The following is a 20,207-nucleotide window of genomic DNA, read 5'->3' as shown; positions in this document are numbered from 1 at the left end:
GTGTCTCAATCATAATGCCATGCAGTGGCCTCAAAAATCTGATCACAAAGGTCTGCATTGAGTCATCCCTAGTCCTAAGCTTCACTTATTTTGCGGTTCTAGTGAGAAAAATATAATTATGCATGTCTAAATATTGAGGATGCATCACTTGTGACTTCAACTTACAATCTTTATTTGCTTTGTAGAGGGGGTGAGTGCTAACATGCTACCAAAGTTCCAAGATTCTTGGTGGATCTAGTGGAACTTGTGTTTCTTGTTGTATTAGCATTTTAGGAAGATTTTTTTTTTTAAGTAAGGATTTGAGAAAGATTGAAGAGATTAAGGTTTGCATCTTTAGTACTTCGGCAGGTTTAGGATCTAGCAAGAGTTAAACAAGCATCGAAGCATCGAAGCCTTCACTGAAGACAAGGAGACAGGCTTCCTCTTTAAATGTTAAATGTGTTCCCGCACAAGCTATGATGGTATCTTTCAAAGATGACCCACCATTGAAAACAGGAAGAAAAAGCGGTTGAAATTAGATGATAGCCATTCAAAAGTAGTTCTCTTTGTTCACTTTAACTCGGGATAAGATTTTTTTTTTTTTTTTTTTGATAGAAACTCGGGATAAGAATAGTTTAAAGGTACGAGGCAGGTATAGTTTCCAAACCAATTCTTATTGAAGACTGCAAAGAAATGTAAACCGAAGAAGGAGATTTTCAGGGGCCGTCATAGCGTGGATGAGGGAGCATTGATAGTATAAAAATATCCACAGTCGTAGCAGCTTATGAAATGAAAGTTTTTGATACAAAAAAATTTTCAAACTCGATGTAGATCACTTTGGTCATTATGAGTAGAGCTGAACAAGATCCAGAAATAAGATCCGCCACATCGGATTCTTTCTTTTCGATTGGATCAATCTCTAGCCATATAGCTTCAAAAAAATACATTGTATGTACTGTATATCTTTACGTCGCTTCTAGCCGCTGTCTGCCGACTTTATTATACTCTTTGGAAGCTCCTCCTTTAGTAACACAATTGACCCCATTTTCGTTAAGGACCGCAAGAAAATGACGTAGAGATTAGTGGGAAATTTGAAGGAACTTGAGGAGGTCATATATATCACTATGTCAGTGTGAATTACTAACCTGGTAGGCCAGTGTCTTAGTAGAGAAAGCTGGTTGGTAGGCTTAAATAAAAGGCCATGGTCTGGACCCAGTTAGCCTGATATGTGTACCGAAAACAAGTGGAACCTTCCTCCAAAGGTGACGAGGTTCCGCTTGTTCAATGTGAATGGCATTAAAGCTTCCTCTTGCGCATCATGCTTTTGGCGAGAGTCCGTGCTCAACGGTCAGGGTAGCAGGTAGCAAACAACTCTTAACTCACTTTTCATCTTTCAAGCGTTATCTTTTTTTTCTTCTTCCTTAATTATCGAGTGGTACAGTTAGTGTATCGCATTTCCTTGCAAACTATCTCCTTTTCTTTTATTGCCCCTTCCAATTGATCCTACTTATGGTGTTTTAATCTTGGTATGCAGTACTACCTTTTACTATGCATGTTTTTATTGATTCATGAAATTGATCATAACTAAGCCGTTTTTGGATGAAGCCCGATTAACACTGACATCTTCATTTATTTTTGAGCAAAATGGATGTCTGCATTTCACGATGATCGGTTTAGTTGTTTGTAATGTTGATCGATAGTTAGAAATCCAATCAAAAGGTGACGTTTTTTTCTGTTCATGGTTAAAGCTTGGAACCGGACGGATGGCATTGTGAGCTTGTCACAACCATGTAGGGCATTGGAACGGTGACAAGTAAACAATGTAGTCTCCAGTGGCATCTAATTAACTAATATTCTTCATGGTCGTATAGAGATGTCAGTGGGTTAAGTTATTTATAAGTAACTAAGCTCAAGCAACATCTGCAGGCTCGAACCCAATTTGATAAAAAAAAAAACAATATTCAAGACCAACTCTACTCGGCTCGAATATCAACTAATCAATACTCAAGTTTGAGTTCGAGCCTTAATCATAACTAAAAATATAATTAAAATAAAATAAAACATAATATTATATTTTAAATATTAAATTAATAATATTATATATATATATATATACACACACACACTCTCTATCAGATTCGTGCTTTCAAGCCGAGTACTTTACTATTTGAGCTCGATTTAGAAAACTATTCGAGCTATTCGAGTTAATTTTTGAGCTCGAGTATTTTAATTCGAGTCGAGTTCAAGCCTCTAGCTACTCGACTCAACTCAACTCGAGTGCACCCCTAAGCAAGAATCATCTACAAGTGGCTTCCTTTGGACAATCGCTGCCTGGAAGTTTGAATCTGCTGAGGAGGTTACCTAACTAGATTGAGGTTTGGCTGAACCAGCAATCTTTGTATAACACTATCTGGAACATCTTTATAGCTTGTAAATAAAAAATTTTATGGGCCAGAGAGCTTATATATATATATATATACACACACACACACACTTTTTTTGGGCAATACGGTGGTTTAGATCAACCATTTAGCATGAGGAGCGAGAACAAATTTCGATTAAGTAAAATTCAACCTGATAATAGTCATGCACAAAGTTCTTAAGGAAAACAGACGTGCCGGTTTGGTTGATCTTATTGTTGCCACCGTTTTCAGAAAAAGAAAGAAGTTTGATATTGTCAAACGGAATCCAACCTAATAATAGTCATTTCATTGTGGTTGCCCAATTTGATGATCGTCTTTCTTGGGCTAAGAAAACATCTTATTTAGTAGTCGTAGCATCCTCAAGAAAAAGTAACGACATATATGTAACCATGACGCCTAAAATTGGGCATTAGGTCTCTAGAGACAATGTGAACGGCAAACCGAACCTACTGCATGGAAATTAGTAGAATTAAGTACAAGATTAGAGAAGAAAATGGGTTCCACTGCTCCAGTCTGATCTCCATAGTTAGCATATCAAGGAAGGAGCCGAATTGGAGAACATTCGTCCATGGAAATCGCAAGTGGCTTCTTCATCTACTTTAGAAAAACGCGTCACTGATGGCCAATAGCCTGCCATTGGTATAGCTAACGTTGCCACAGCATCACGCTTTCCTCTTTTTACCTCTGAGCTTTGTCTTTTAGTGGAATTGGAACTTGCTTTTCACAAAAGCAGGTCATGCGTTCATACTCTGAAGCTCATAACAGTATAGGAACTAGGAAAGTTCAACAAAGCATAATGGCTAGAAATTTAAAAAATTGACCATCGCAAAATCTGAGTAAATCTCTTTTCTTTTGACCTTATGACAATAGATGATTAATACGCTCTAAAATTGATCCATGATTGAGTCGATAATATTGTTTCTAGAGAGCTTTCATATCATTTAATAGTAAACTTGACAAGCATGGTGCTCTGTAAGTTCCAATTACTACGATTATCACTTTTTTGATGACCCAATGATGGTGCTCTATAAGTTCCAAGTAAGATTTTACTCCATCTTCAAAAGCAATATATATGATGCATCATGATCTACACTTTAAAATATAACTTTGCATCTTCATGCAAGAAAGCATAGGCCCAACTAGCAAAGAGTTTCCCATTTGGTAAGAAGGATTATATTGAAAAAGGGATTGTGCATATTAATATTTAACTCGGGCTAGATAGTCGTGGAATATGAAATGCAACTCCGCTTTCTTTACGACAACTATGTATCTATTAAAAAGTATGGTTTGGAACTATTTTGGTTGTGATTAAGGTTAACGGTTGGATAAAAATAAACCATAGAAGGAGAATAAGTGTAGATTTTTCAAACTATTGAATATAAGTATATAAAAGGCCAATATAATTTACTCGAAAACAAAAAAAATGATTTGATGTACAAATCCAGCCAGCCACAGACACTCCCATTCGATTCTGTAAACTCCTTGAATTCTCGCTGTTCTCACTGCTATGTGAAGAGGACGAGTGGAGCCAAAATGGGATGGAGGACACCTCTCTTCCCTACCATCCAATGAGTTCACACTTATGAGTCGGTCCACCACTAAGCCATCTCCAGAAGGGAGACTATAAGTATCTTCCTGTACATGGAATTCATTCGGCATGATCATTTGTTCCGATCGGCAACCAGTGGATTGAGTTTTTTTTTGCTGGCATCTTTTTGTTGGAGCTTCAATATGAAGTTTTGATGCAGCTTTTTTTAGAAAATGTACGTAAAGTATACTTGGTGCCGCTTTGCTGTACTTTTATACTAGCCACAATGCATAGCAGCGTAAGGTTAGATGCCAAAGGTTTGAATCCTGAACCGCTTCCAAGTGAAAAGATAGCATACTCTTGTGTCTATACCTTTGTATAGATAGATTTATGCATGCGATAGTTGTGCTGAATATGATGGTATATAAGTCCGTAGATTTGAATGCAACGGAAATAGAGAAAAGGAGGAGATGAACGTGACATATATCGTTTTGTCTAACACATTCCAGCTTAAGTTGGTCCATGTAAGGATCTGGGGGTTTTATTTGGCTTGAGACCATGGTTTTGAATAATATAGTCATGCTTTCTCCTTAAATTTTGATATATTTTCCCGCTGCATGAAAGAGAGTTGAAGTAAAATGCAAGATTTACAACCCACGAAAAGGATATAAATAAAATAAGGTTTTTTTTTTTGCACTTATACCCTCTAAAATATACAAAATTGTATGAATATCCTCGTAAAACTGCTATTTTCATGTATATCCTCATAAATACTTATTTTGCATGTATACCTATCTTTTTTTTTCTTTATATATATATATATATATATATATATATATATATATATATATATATATATATATATATATATATGTGTACCCATACCATCTAACGCTGTTAAAAAATAAATGATTTAAATTTGAAATGACTGAAATACCCTATAGGTAGATGTGCAAAAAAAAAAATTATAAGGATACATATGCAAATAGCAACTTTGTAAGGATATTCATGCAATTACGCATATTTAGAAGGGTATACACTTAAAAAAAATCAAATAACTTTTAATAATTCACTTGTTCTTAATAAAAAAAAGTGGCAAAAAAAATTAATATTATCATGTCACATAATCTCATATTAATATCAACTCTTATATAATGAATTATGTTACTTTTACGAAATTTTTGCTCAAAAACAAACAATAACTCAACATGTACAAATGACTAAAAAATATTTTACTAGTCTAAGCATCTATATTTAATTTAAATTCGATATGCTTTAATCTTTTAAAAATAATGAAGAATATATAGATGTCATAGATCCAATAATGATAATTATATTAAAATCAAATGAATAATAACATTACCAAAATGATCACCTAATATTTCAACTTGACTGAGTTATGATCTTAAAAAAATTGACAATATGGCTCAATCTTTTTTTGACTTGTCAATTCAACTGAATCATAAAAACTTAGAAAGTTCTAGGCAAGTTTTAATATTTTTTTTAATAAATCTTTTGAATGTATAACCTTCTAAATATAAAAAAATTATATGAATATCCTTGTAACTTTTTTTTTACGTATCTATCCATAAGAATATTTCAGTCATTTTAGTTTTAAGCCGTTTATTTTTTAATAACTTAGATGGGTACATATGCACAAGAGAGAGAGAGAGAGAGAGAGATAAATGCAAATAATAATTTTATGAGGATATTCATATAATTTTATATATTTTAGAAGGTGTACATACGAAAAAAATCTAATAAAATATCCTGATCAAACCCCTCCTCAAAATTGCATGGTTTTCAGATGAACTGCCAATAGCAGATCCCTACACGTGTGGGGGAGCAAGTTGGTGCTTCCCATAGGCGACAACATGGGCAACAGAAGCTAGGGAACGGCGAGCACGGCTTCAAAAATGGCACTCGGTAGAGTTGGCAAGGCCCATGCAACGTATCTCAGTGTATTACTATAGGAACCATCGATTGTGATTGGCTGCATGCGTGGTCATGTTGGTGCATGCAGTGTAAGCAATAACAATATCTGCCAAAGGGTTGCTCATTTTCTCGCCGTATTGTTAGATTTAACATGTAATTTGGCATGCTACTTTTGGTTGTCTACCTAATTTTTTTGTTTACTGGCTAAATTCCCATGCAACATATCATCGATAATCTGCTGAGTTATAATGAGCTATGCTGATATCCCTGACCCCTGTTTTCCCTTGCCATAGGGATAGGTAAGGAGCAAGGTGGATATCCAAGAACATTGTTCCTTGACCAGTTGCATTGCATAGATGGAGAAATAAAAGATTCATCATCTTAATTTGTTTGTTGGTACTGATCCTCATTCCATGCATCCAATCTTTGGTCCATAGTTACCAATAGGTCCAGGATGTCTGCTAGAACTAAGTTCGACTTTAGTCGATGAAGGATTATTGAACTCAAGTAATGCGAAGCAGTACTTGCATGCATACGGAATATGTGTCACATGAGCGGGGATATAAGAGAATTCATTCTAACAATTTGTCAAATTAATCTACTAAATTACTTTTAGAAAGTAATATAATATTAAATCTTCAATATACTTCATTTTAGTTTTCTTCACTGGTAAAAATATAATCAGGTTACATGGCCACATCCATGACGGACAAAATGATTTATTAGGCATCTACTTGTATATATGAAATCTACAATTCCCATTGCATTCTCCCGCGTGTGATGATATAGATGATCAGATAAGAAGGCTTTAAAATGGGAATGCTTAAGGTAAATCAGGCACCAGTGTCCAAATCTTGTGCGACTGCAGGAAGATAGCATCATCCTGTATGTCAGGATTGGCTTCTACCTAGCTAGGGGTTCGGATTGTAACTTTCGCTTGAATGAATGATTGATCTTCTTTTGTGATATCGACCGTTGGAGCGCATTCTATATATATCTCAAAGTATTCCGAGCTTCATTCATCCATCTGTATAGATCTCAAAGTAGCTATTGCACGGTCTAACAGTCAATTCTTCTTTCATGCAATTTTTAAGTTACAACCGGTGTCAAGACTAAAACCACTTTGTATATAAAGAGAATGACCGTAGAGGGGAGACCGGATGGTCAAAAGGCGGCCAGCTGGACTGGCGGCATTCATAATAATTTCTATGCGAGAGATCATATCGACCATTGAATGACTAGATGGGAGGTAGATCTGAGAAGACGCATAGAGATTTTATATAGTTGTGAATTCTTATGCGTAGTTGGATAGCAAGATATGTGACCTGCGGCTGGGGGGAGTTGGGCTGAGATTTGTCCTAAGCCCAGCCCACTTTTGAGTCGACGGGTGGATACCATATGGTGCTGCCATGTTACGTAAGATGATGCAGTTGAGGCAGTGAAGAAGGGCGTGATGAAGGATGCCAAGCCTATGTTTTAAAAATGTTCTCATTTGAAAGTAAGTGTTGCATTGATCACAAGTGAGGGTATAAGTGCTTTATGTAGGGGTGGAAATCGGGCATCTTAGGTTAGGTTGGAGTTTAGTCCATATCCAACTCGGACCCGGAGACCTCCAACTCGGACCCGGAGACCTCCGCCTCGAACCCACTCCTCCAATCTGACCTAGCCTTCAACCCACTCCTCGACCCGAGCTCAGCCCGGTTTAATTTTCTGAGCTTGGTTTATAATCGGGTTGGTTTAAGTCAGGTCAGGTCGAGTCAAGTTGGTTGATCAATTTAACCCAAGTCATATGTACTTACTTCCATGCCATACGAAAAAGCTAGATCCTAGCATTATTCTCCAAGTAGGTTGCTCATAGGTGTTTTTCTAGTGCCTATGGAGACCACTTGTCTTCATAGCCTTACATAGCCTTAAAATACGTAAACTTCTCAATCGGCATCACTATTAACAAGTGCGCCAATTAGGCTGCATAGGCCAAAACCATGCATACCGACACAAATTGATAATTTTGGCAGATGGTATATCGAACTGCTTATAAAATTTGGATCCAAAATCTGGTGGCCTGATGCTTGAGTGGAGCATGAATCTTCCATGATGGTCTTCTTTTGTGTCGCCAAAAACTCAGGCTGCATCCAGTTTACAGGTTCGGCTCATGTCCAATGTTAAGCAATTCAATGTATGCAGATCTACCGGATCCATTTGCAATCCTAAACACAAAGCAGAATTTTTTAATCATGTAAAACTTTCTTACAACTGATTCTAGTAAGTTGTTCTTTTTACAAAAGATTTGTGATTTAGATCAAGTTTTGGCATGACTCAAGTTTTATCCATACTGAGATTGAGCGGCCAAAAAAAAAAATCATTATTACCTCTATTTAGACCAAATTTAAGAATCTCTTTTGTCAGATAGAACCATGAGAAACATGCATAGGTTGCTATACATGTCTCGTCCGAGAACATATAGTAAATTTTTGCAATTCATTCCTCACCAGCTTAGTTAACAATTAAATTTAAATTATCACGGGGTTTGCATTACATTTCACTAATCCAAATCTAATAAGAAATAAGATTTTTTTCATTCTTCCTAGATTTTTTATTCTTCATTTTAAGCGGATCGAAAATATTTCAGTTTAGATCAGAATACATTATTTTCGAATTAGTTTAACATTAGAAACAAGTCAATCGAATCCCCTTGCACCAACCGCTATTCCGAGGGATTTATGTAATTTATTGGATCTCGAATTTCGATTCCCCCATAGGAGATACTTGAAGTCCATCCAAGGTGTCCATATTATAAATTAAAGCAATCCATCACCCATCAAACCAATAAAATTTTCAAAGTCAGCTCAAAAGAAATCGTTTATTAGAATCTATGACGATTGGAAGCATTTGTCAAGATGTCAAACCGACAAAGCGATGCCATGACCCAAGGAGAGAGGCATTAAAGATGTGAAGCCACACCACACCTCACAATGCCCCCCCCCTTTTTCCTCGGACATTTTGGCGCCTATGGTCGGTCAAATGAAATTATTAGATAGACTAAATCCACTACGAATTTAGAATGAAATTATGCTAGATGAATTTATTTTGTCCTGGATATATGGCCATCCCTATCAAAATACCCAAATGCACGAAATTGTGGTCCTTTATGGGCCCCACCTTGTGGTCCACCATGGACCATCGGATTTAGTTGATGAATATTTATAAGAATTTATAAATAAAATTATTTTTATTCAGAAATACTATTTCTTTTGGTGATTAAAATTTTTTTATTAATTCATTTTTTCACAGAATGATCTATTTCAGGCTTTACCGTCCCCTATGGCCTTTATTTTAGCTCCTATATACATCTTTGTAGATGCACAAAGGTAGATCGTGGAGCCATCCGCACTGCATGCCAGCTACCAATGCACAAGTAAGAGATCCAACAAAATCTACAATGAATCATTTGTATGAGAAAAATAATTTATTCATGTAAACATAAAAATAAAAAATATTTTTTTCCTTTTTGCTTAAACCTTTGAAGCCTACATTATATTCTATTATTCAAATAAATAGTAATATGTTAAATAACAATTGCTATCGTTATTGTGAAAAAGAGTGGTGCTATCGAGAGCTTGTTTCATCCTCAAAGTTGTTTGTATCATTTGGCACAAGAAAATTGGTATAAATGGTGAGAATTGTCACCAAATATGAGAGTAGCGAGTATTAAATTGCCTAGCTAGTATTAATGGGTCCAACAAAATAGCAGTTAATCTATTATCTCAATCATTCTACTTATTTTAGTGATGTAAGTGTAGATACATATACTCTTAGGAGAAATTATATCCTACACTGTATGCATCATGATCGTGCACCACACTAATTATATCGTGGCACGGGGTGCGGTGTATAATTTCTTCTCGTCCCCTTATGTTCGGTTGAATGGGGCTACTCTTTGTGCACCAAGGTAATTGGTACGATGCATAACCGTATTGATGCACACAGTACATGATATAATTTCTCGTATAAATAGGGGTTCAATGATCCAATTAGAAGGAAAATTAATTGCCAATGGAAGAAACACATAAGGAATTAACAAGAAGCATGTGAGAGGTGTAAAGTCATAATGGGGGACGAGATCTTCAACAATGCTTTTACTTGCAAGCCAGAATTCTGAGTAACTAGCTTCACAATAGATATGAGTTGCCATCAGGGCAATAAAGGAGGATTCTATGTTGTCATCAATTAGTTCACAGTATTTCACAATCTAAATATATATTTTTTTTGCTAGCCAACCGGGTTGACACGTTACCGCATGGGACGGGTATGAAGCCCTCGGGGCAGAAAGACAGCGTAGGACACGTGTGTAGTCCGGACTGGGCAGACCCATGTGAGGTCGGAGCCGCCCGGAAGACCACGAACTTGTTTCCTTTTCGTGAGCAGGCTGCCATAAAACGCCAGATAGCTCCAAAAGATGCCTTTTCCCTGGCCCACTCTGGGGGCGGACTGCATCATTCCGAGGATGAACTTTAGCTACCATCGTTGAATAGATCTAAAGCCAGAGTCTGTGTTGTCGTTTTCGCTCCGCTACTACACGATATTCGTAAATTTTTAATTACGTATAGTTTATATGAGACCATACATATCTAAAAAGATAAATAATATGACTGATTAGGTAGTTTCATTCGCTGCCTACCACACTTGAAGATTTCATCTGAGCTGTTCGTGCAGTGGTGCCTTATGCTTTGAGTTATCTTTTTTCTTCTGATTTAACTGACTGTTCTCATGCTCGATATGGATAAGCTGCCGTTGTATCAAAAAAAATGAAAAAGAGCTTGAAACTATTTTTATCGTCAACTGAGCTAATGTTCATGGCCATTTAAAAAGGTCCCAAAATAAGCAATGCTTTGTAGACGATTGCCAAGTTGAAAACTATATTACTAGGACGAATGTGACTTGCCATGAGAAAATTCTTGGGACTCTTGTGAGAGCTAGAAGAATTGTAATGTTATCTTTTGTGTTTGATTCAAGATTATATTCGTCAATGATGCTACCAGGTAATTCATTCAATCTAGATGGAATTTTTTGTTCCAAGTGGACTTACTTGTTGGTAGATCACGTAGAGAGGATATATTTGTTTGTTGGGTTTTAAATAGGATATTATAGGTCAAAAATTTTTAAATTCTATTATTATTATTATTATTATTATTATTATTATTATTATTATTATTATTATTATTATTATTATTATTATTATAAGATAGATAGTTTAGAGCTGATCATAGGCTGAATCCCGGATCTAAATACTATTTATTTTTAACCGGACTTCGAGCCAGGCTTTGGTAAAATTTGACATTTTTTTATGTCTGAGGCCGGCCATGTTATCACCTGATGGGTCACACTTATTTAGTAGGGAAACATTCAATAAATTTTAAATATAAAATATTATACAGTGGAAGCAGGATGAATGATACGTCCAACCAAGCCCTTTTATCGTTTGAGCAAAATATTTATCTCATTGGCTCATGGTATGGTCGAACATACTCTATGAGCGTAAAGACGTCATCTTACTTGCAATGGCTCGTGTCAAATCAAAGGGCTTGTCAATTTAAAATTCTTGATTGACGCTGGCTATTAAATCCACTTAAATACACATGGGTTGTTAACTTACCCAAAAAAAAATACACATGGGTTGTTGGGTTTGGAATGTCGCTTTCAGAATCTCTTGGACGGGAAAGAACTAGTTCGCTGATTCCAATGTACCCAAGAACCCCCCTTGTGATGGAGATAAAAATTTAAGGAGATAGTTATCATTCGATGAGATCGATGGAATGTTACCTTAAAGAAAAAGATAAGGAGTGCGTTCTCATGAAATGCCATGTTGGCGTGAGAAGTTATTCCAACAACATAAAAATCATTCCAATAACACTTAAATCTCATATGTTACAGTTGAGAGGACAGCTCAATTCTTAAGCCATAGAGGCAGTCATCTAAGACCCCGACCTCCAAATACATTTATCATAATGAGTTCGAAGATGAGTCCCCAAATGCATTTATGTTGGAGCCTTTAAGTTTGCCTTAGACTCCCAAATGCATTAAGCCGCTCCTAATATTTTTGATTGTTTTTCCCTCGTTAACCAAGGCTTATGTTTAGGTGGAGTGAAGTACCGAAGTCACCCACACTTGTAACTTCAGCGGTATGGGCCTATCTATTAATATACTATTCTTTTTCTTATAGTTAAATTCATGTAGTTCTAGTTTATATCAGGATATAGAGCTTGTATAGTTAGGCACTGAAAATACAAAAATCATTCAAATTACTTATGAGATTGTCCAGCTTGTTGAATAGTTTAACATTTCTATTTACATATCACTATCTATTGTAAAAAAAATTTATTGCTCTTTTATGTTTTTCTTTCTTATAATTTTTTTATAAATAGTTTTTGTAAATTTTCTCTTTTCTAATAAAGGCTGGGTGGTTTTGCTTCCGTCTTCATAAAAAAAATAAAAAAAAAATCATGTAGTTCAGTTTTTGTTATCATGTCTAAAGTATGAGTCATCAAGCAATTACCATAAATATTATTAACTCCATATCTCATCTAAAACGTGACGTATTTGTGGAGGTCGTAAGGAAAGTTGTACACCCGTACTTAGGAGTTTGTAGATGCTAGATAGGTCGCACCAAACATATTCCTACAGCTGGTTTCAGAGGATTCACTGAGTTGAGTAGTATTTAATACACAAACTCTTGGCAATACTCGTAGAAACGCTCCCGCCGTCGGCTAACATTGGACCCGTACGCCCAATGGCGACGTTTTTGGTGTTTTTACTTTTTAATGGGAGTCTCAAGTATTTGTTTTCCCACAGGATGTTTTGGGCTTGGAACTCCCCAGTCAATTCCCGGGTCTTTACTGGAAGATCAACATCTCAATCTCATCAAAATCAGAGGGTATGGTCACGGTGATATGTGCCTTGAGGCTTATGTGAAATGGTATGAACTGAAAGTAAGGTCATGTGGAAAAATTATTAATTGGACCAGATCCACTAGTTGAGCGGTGGACCAGTTCGATCCCGGAGAAATGCATGCGAACATACATGTATTGCTCTATTTTTTCTTCTCTTTCTTTTTCATCCATGTGTGTGTTGCTTCATGATTGAATTAGTCCGATGCCAAACTGGTGGATGCGATCCAACTAATAATTTCTTCCTCATGAACTTAGAGTGTCTCTCTCTCTCATCTCTCCTTTTGCGCTCTCTCTCTCTTCCTTCTTTTTATCTTTGGCGTTGGATGGTCGAAGTAGCACTTAAGACTTTCTCGTGACATGCAGCTTTCGGTTTTAAACGCAGAGATAATGCGGACCCATGTCGACGCGAACAGGAGCTTACTCACCCCTCTTTATCTAATGGTGAGATGGGAGAGAGGAAAAGGGAGGGTCGAAAAAATTCGAGGAGGCTCCGATGACAGGGTCAAGAGATGAGGTTTGACACGCAGCGCGCCTTCCGTGGACTTTGCTCCCCTCCTGACGGAGATGGGAAGAGGGAACAAAGTTGTCCCTTGGACGCGCTGTGTGCTTTATAGCATGGGGTAGGTTGTAGTTGCGGACGAAAGGCTTTGGCTTGGCTCAGATTTCTGGCTAAGTTGACGTCATATTGCATGGTTTTCTTGGGTTTACGACGACATGTTGACGTCAATAGTCAGGAAATCTAGTTTTAGGTGAATGAAATCTTCTTCACATGGACCTTGATATCCATCATTTGATTATTTGTTTCTTAGACTAAATTGATTTAAAGAAAATGTAATTGAAAACTTACAGGCATTTTAGTGAATTCTGAGGATATGCATAGATTATATGTGATGAATAATAACTTATGTATATGCATACGTACCTCTTCCTACTTGATCTTAGATTCTTTGCCTTTCTTCTTTTTTTTTGGCTGTAAATGGAGGAAGCAGGGAGCTTCCCCTAGCTTTTATTAAAGACACACACTATTTGCGAAAGCATAAAGAGAACAGCCATAAATACAGAAGAACGGAAGGGATTAGTTGCTCTGTTTTCATAATGGCTATCCATGGCTTTACCACTACGTAAGCTCCCCCAGTGTGAAATCTAGAGTTAATAGATGACTTCTTCTGTAGAAAGACCCAGGAATTTCTCTCTAGCCATGTGTGCCAGCAAATTGCTACAAGCCATCTGTTTCCAAGCTCTTCTCAATCCTCCTTTGATTTCCCTCTGCCTCCAAGACGTCCAAAGGTCTCAAATGTCGGTCGGTCAACCTCTACTTCTCAGCTGCACTTTCAAGATGAACCACAAGCTTCTAACGTGACAAATAGGTGAGAAATAAATTCAACATCGGCACTGCAATGCGAGAAAGGAGCTTCTCTTCCCTACCCTTTTTTGGTCAAAACATCATCAGCATGAAGTCTATTCTTCAAGGCAGGCCACATGAAGACTCCTAACTTTTTCAGATAGCGTCAGTTTTCAAATGACTTCATGGAAAGGCCAAAGAATACCCTCATAATTGATAAATTCGTACATGAAATTAATAAAAAAAGATACCATCGTTAGTAAGCTTTGTGAAATCTACACGACTGTCTCAAAGACCTTCTAAGTAGCATTCTACATGCTAAATGGGTGGGAGTCCTTAAAGCCATCATCTTGGTGATTGACATCACGCATTGGCATATCCCTCTTGGAAGAAACATAATAGTTATCTCGGCCAATCCCTGATATATTTTCATTTTCGAAATATTAAATTCAAAACTAAGATGTTTTCCTAGTCTACTAAAAGTACTAAAATAATACTTTTGTATAGAGATTTAGATTACTTCCTCAAAAAAAAAAATCTTCATATCAATAACATCATGCGCGCTCGCGCACACATATGTGTGTGAGAGATAAGAAAACATGGTTCCATACATCCATCTAAATTAAACAATTGGGAACCACGAAGGCAGCAGAAAATTAATGCTGTGAAATATGTTGACACAATCATGAAGCAAGTCAATATCTAAGTGGTTTTGCAGTGGTAACAAAAAGTTATTTTAGTTTTCTAGCAAAATTAAAATAATTTTTCAAATTTTTTATCAAATATTTTTTATTTTATCTTAAAAATATTTTTGGAGGGTCTATCCACCAAAAGTTCTGTCAAACAGAGCTTAGTATATTCTTATTGACGCGAAACCTCGTCCAATACCAAGGGCTCGTTTGGTTCGTAGGAAGTATTTTTCCTCATATGAACATGATTTTTAAGAAACAGATTCCTAAAAAGAGAATGCCTGGAAAAATACTTTTGGCATGTTTGGTTGACCATGAAAAAGTGACAGATTTTCAAAATGCTTATGTTTGGTTAACCATCCACTTTTCTAAAAAAGTTATCTGTAATTTCTATTGTACCCTTAATAAAAATTAGGTCTTTAATGCTTTGGATCAAATAAGGACAGCTGAAGAAACTCTTTGGAAAAAAAATAAAAATGTTTCGATTCTCGACTCACGAAAAAGTAACTTTTTCATGAAATATGAAAATCATATTTCCACAGAAATACAACTTTTTTGTCTTTGTTCTTTGAAAACTCCAACCAAACAGGAGGCATCTCTTTACATTTTCATTGCCATACTTTCTCTCCTTTTTCTTTTTTTTTTTCCCACGGATCAAACGAGCTCCAAAGATGTGGAATATCAAATTCAGCGTACGGATATTGATTCATGCTTTGACTCTTTGACTTATTCTCCAAGGCTTCTTCAAAGCTTAGGAAAGACCGCCACATTGATGACGATTATTCCACGAACATTAAAGCATTCTGAGTTAACAACACCAAAAGCTGTGGATGACCCATTCATGGGGTAAGACAAGGAGCCAGCTTGTAGATGACCCGTTCAGGAGCTGTAGGGTATAATTTGAGAAAGACTGGACGCTTATAGGATTTTCTTTAAATCGTTCAGAATCTAACGTATGTATTTGAGGTAACACCTGAAAAAAAAAATGCAGCGCTTTCATTTCCCTTTTCGCGGATGGCGAAAATTAACCCAACTTGGAAACCTAATCTGGCCAGATCATTCTTGGCTCAAGTTAGGGTCAGTTTTTTTATAGAACGATATAGTTTAAATTTTTTAACCAGTCTCTAAATATATTAAATATGGTTAAAGTTTTGACCTCACTCAAATCACAAGGATAGAGTTGTATTTGGGTTGAAAGAGTTTGGATCGTGTTAGTCATGTCATTGGATTATAAGTTTTTGAATAATTGATCCCCTTTTATTCTAATTATCTAAATTATCTTGAAAATAAGTCATTAAAAATTGTAAAAACTGACCAGATATGTTAGGTCTGGTCTATTAGCCAATAAGCTTTATGAAATAGATTAGATTACAGATCAAATAGTGTAGGTCAAGTTGTACGTATCGATCCATGTGTGGGTTTGGGTCTAGAGGCTTGATTTGATGTCAGATCGAAATCAGGTATGGATTAAGATTTTGTATATTGTTATTCTAACTTAAATAAGCTAAACTTGACCCAACCCTAGCTACCTTTGTGACAGAACACTTACAAAATTAAGTTATTTATCTTGTTCAAGTATGGGTTAGATTTAATTAGATTCGAATTTCTATATTAGCAATTATCATTAGCCATTATCAATTCACCATGGTTCATGATCTAGTCAATTTCAGCAAGCCTCACCCTCCATCTTCTTCTTCTTATTATCTTGCGACTCTTTTTGAAAAAATATTACTAGCCATTCCTGAATAGAATAGCAATTTTTTTTTGATTCATTAACTGTGAAATAAAGTATCAGAATTACAAGCTAACAAGATAATTTTAGTTTTTCAAAATACTAACTTAAATGGATGATCAGTGAAAGTAACAAAGGAATATCAGTATTCATAGCATAAGTAAATATTACCATAAGATTATAGCCATATAGTGTTTATAAATTATTATGTGTTTGTACAATATAATGGGAGTTCTCCAAAACCGTCTTAACACCACCAAATTTAAAAAAAAAAAAATCATGATACCAGCCAATGTAACATGCATGGTAGTTTTATATATTAGTTTGAAATTAAGAGAAAATATGAGTCCAAATCACATCGGGTCGCAAGATGTTGACAAAAGCTGGTATTCTTCCTTTTCTCCGCAGACACTTCCTCATACAACTCCCACAAACCAAAGTATCAATAATTTATCTACTCAATCCATAACATTCACATGATTGAGACTTGGCAGCAAGAAATTATACAACTTTCATTAGGAATCCAGGAGAACTGTAAACTATAAGGAAAGCAGTAGCAAACAAAATAAGCATTCATGATTTGTGCACCTGTTACACATAAATGCAAATAGCTAAAGCAAACATGGTTTACATGGGAGATTCGATGAAACAATGTCAAATTTCAAATCATACATGAACATTAAAAAATCAGTGAACAACTTGAAGAGTTTATGTATAATATACAGAACATTTTAAGAATAGTTCGATTATACGTTAGTCATTTAGTAAATAATTGAAATGTGATAATTGCACCATTATGAGCATCTGTGTATCCATTCGAAAAAAGAAGCAAGAAAGGGGAGAACTGAATATGCTTCAGATAATGAATGGTTTGCCGTTATATAATTGCAAGTATGAAAGAATAATTCATATAATACGACATATAACAAATAAAAAGTATCGCGCACTATTAAATAATATATTTTTAGCTCATCCATCTATATCTTTCAAAGTGTAGGCGTCTATTAATTGTATAATTGTATTACGGTGTCCCTAGCCGGAAAGAAATCCAAATCATATTTACCAAGAGAAAGCATTGTGTATAATTTAAGAGAGAAGATTGGAATTAACAATCAATATGCACCTTGACATGCTTCGTGCATCAATGAATTGGAGAGAGCACTAGCAAACGTACATTTAGAAGAATCACAATATACCCTACTATTGGACTCAGGATGAAGCAAGCATTGATGAAGGAGTTTGCTATTTACAATTTTATTATTATTATTATTTTGCTTAGGAAAAGAAGGGGGAACCCAGCACCATCTCAATACCGAAGGAACAGATGGCGACTCCACCGGACAAATCAAGTGGAGGGCATCCAGTACCCGCATTTAATCGATGGCTGCACATTTCGAATCTGGGTCACTTCGGTGAAATTTTAGCCCCATTCCAATCGTGCTACCATTTTGGTGGTTTTACAATCTTATCAATATAGTTTCTTATTTTCTTTATAAATATTTATAAAACAAATTAAAGATGTCAGCTGATTTAATTGGTCAGAGATATAATAATTATGCTAATGCGAATGGCATGTACCATTAGGAGGATGTAAAGATGAGCAGGTAGCCGAGCCGAGCCGAGCCGAGCTACAGAGTGAAAGGGCAAGAGAATGCGGGCGGTCGACGGTGTAGCCGGGATGGAATGGGGGGAGTAGACCAAAACGTGGCACTCAATAATTTGTCAGAACAGCTGGGCGTAATAAATACCAAAAGAGCACTTTTTAACTTAGGTGCTGATCTGGCCCAATGGCGGATTTTGCTGGCCGCTGCGATATGTGGGTGTCTCGATCCCTTTTTCTGACCCCACGCACCTCCACGTGGGTCCCATTCCCTTCTCTCACGCCTCCTCCGTTCCCTCTTCCCAAACTACCCTCCCCGTCACGGCCAATTCTCACAGAAAGAATGAGGGCATTTCGGGAAGGGAAAGAAACCGAGGCTCAAGGGAAGGTCCCGCCTATAAATTCCCCTGCTCGGTTGAGCTCACCGCCAGCAACGGGGTTCTCTCCTGCACTCATTCGAAGAGAAAATATACCTTCGCGAAAAGAAAAAAAAAAATCCTGTTGTATGCTCACAAAAATCTCTCAACTCTTCCTCAGATTTCTTCATGCCATTGCCGGAATACCCCTGATCTCGTGCCCAAAGTTCTCCGCACCGCTCCCGATCTCTCCCCCGGTTCGCTCGTTTTCCCATTACTAATTTTCTCAATATTTTTTTCCTCCATTTTTAAAGGAGAAGACTGCTGGAACAATGGACGGAACGCCTGAAACTCTCCCGCCGGCGGCATTTCCGGGCGAGATCAGCTCCACCCTATCGGAGATCCTCCTATCTGGAACCGACCCCCTGGACTTCATCTTCTCCCACCTACCGCCCCAGGTCCCGGCGGCGCCGGAGCCCCTCGGATCCAGTGTCTACAGCCACCAGACGGAGCTCCTCCGGCGACTCGCAATCCAAGCCGGGCCCTTCTCCGGCCCCTTCCCCTCCGACCTCACTCCGCCCGCTTGGGAAGTGGCGGCGGCCGATCAACATCACCGCATCTTCTACGGCGTCGGGCCGGCGAAGAAGAAGCTCTATCGGGGAGTCCGGCAGCGGCACTGGGGGAAGTGGGTGGCTGAGATCCGGCTCCCCCAGAACCGGGTGCGGGTCTGGCTCGGCACCTACGACTCGCCCGAGTCGGCAGCCTACGCCTACGACCGCGCCGCCTACAAGCTCCGCGGCGAGTACGCCCGCCTCAACTTCCCGGACCTCAGGGACGGCGGCGATTGCCCCGAGAAGCTCCGCGCTCTCAGATCCGCCGTCGACTCCAAGATCCAGGCCATCTACCAGCGGCTCGAGCGGCCGAGAATATCGAAACGAAGATCCAAGTCCGAGAAGGGGAAGGCCAAGGGAGAGAGACGGAGAGACGAGAAGTCGTTAACGGCGGCGGCGGAGGGCCCATCGGAAATGCCGTCGTCGGTCTCGGAGGGGAGTTTGATGACGGCGGGATGCACGGAAATGGAAGGCGACTGTTCGCTGTCGCGGCTGCCCTCAATTGATCCCGAGTTAATCTGGGAAATACTCGCTAATTAAGTCAAAAAATCCGTATTAGCTTCATAGATATATAACTAGTGGATAAACAAGAATTAAGAAGTCTGATACTTAATACTAAATAAATGTCGTTGTTTCTACTGAGATATTTGATGTATGATGTGATATCCGGATGGATTTAGGCTTTAGTTTGGCATGTGGAGGACAACAAAAAAGCTAGAGGATTGGGATAGCAGGTCTGGTTGGCCATAAAGGTTTGGTCCTCTCGGAGTGTGGTTCGTATACGAAATCCAATTTTTGTGAAGGATTTGGATATTGATGAATGATACGTGTGGCCGTGTGTTTGAATCATATGTATGTATATGTAATGGGAAGAGCTTTTTGATGGACGGTTTTTCATTTTAATATCGAATTTAATGTGCAGTCATGCTGAACAAGTCATCAATGTCCAAGATTCGTGAGATCTTGAGATATAATTCTCTATATGAGATTTGGCATGCCCGTGCAAGTCTTTTTCATTTGCCTTCTTCATGTTGGCTTTCTTAGTTGATTCAAATTGTTCGGTAA

The 20,207-nt window shown here is 37.5% G+C and overlaps 1 protein-coding gene across 1 annotated transcript; it reads left to right on the top strand.

Moving 5' to 3' along the window:
- Nucleotides 1-18,608: 18,608 nt before the first annotated feature.
- On the top strand, nucleotides 18,609-20,045 carry LOC103708330 (ethylene-responsive transcription factor ERF061). Its single transcript, XM_008793206.4, has one exon. The coding sequence runs from the start codon at nucleotides 18,864-18,866 to the stop codon at nucleotides 19,680-19,682; it is 819 nt and encodes a 272-aa protein (XP_008791428.2). The 5' UTR covers nucleotides 18,609-18,863; the 3' UTR covers nucleotides 19,683-20,045.
- The last annotated feature ends 162 nt before the right edge of the window (nucleotides 20,046-20,207 follow it).

The sequence above is a fragment of the Phoenix dactylifera genome, chromosome 11, assembly GCF_009389715.1.
Source record: "Phoenix dactylifera cultivar Barhee BC4 chromosome 11, palm_55x_up_171113_PBpolish2nd_filt_p, whole genome shotgun sequence".
In the NCBI taxonomy this organism is placed as follows: domain Eukaryota; kingdom Viridiplantae; phylum Streptophyta; class Magnoliopsida; order Arecales; family Arecaceae; genus Phoenix; species Phoenix dactylifera.
The sequence above is the reverse complement of the archived record's forward strand: the minus strand, read 5'-3'. Positions and strand labels throughout refer to the sequence as shown.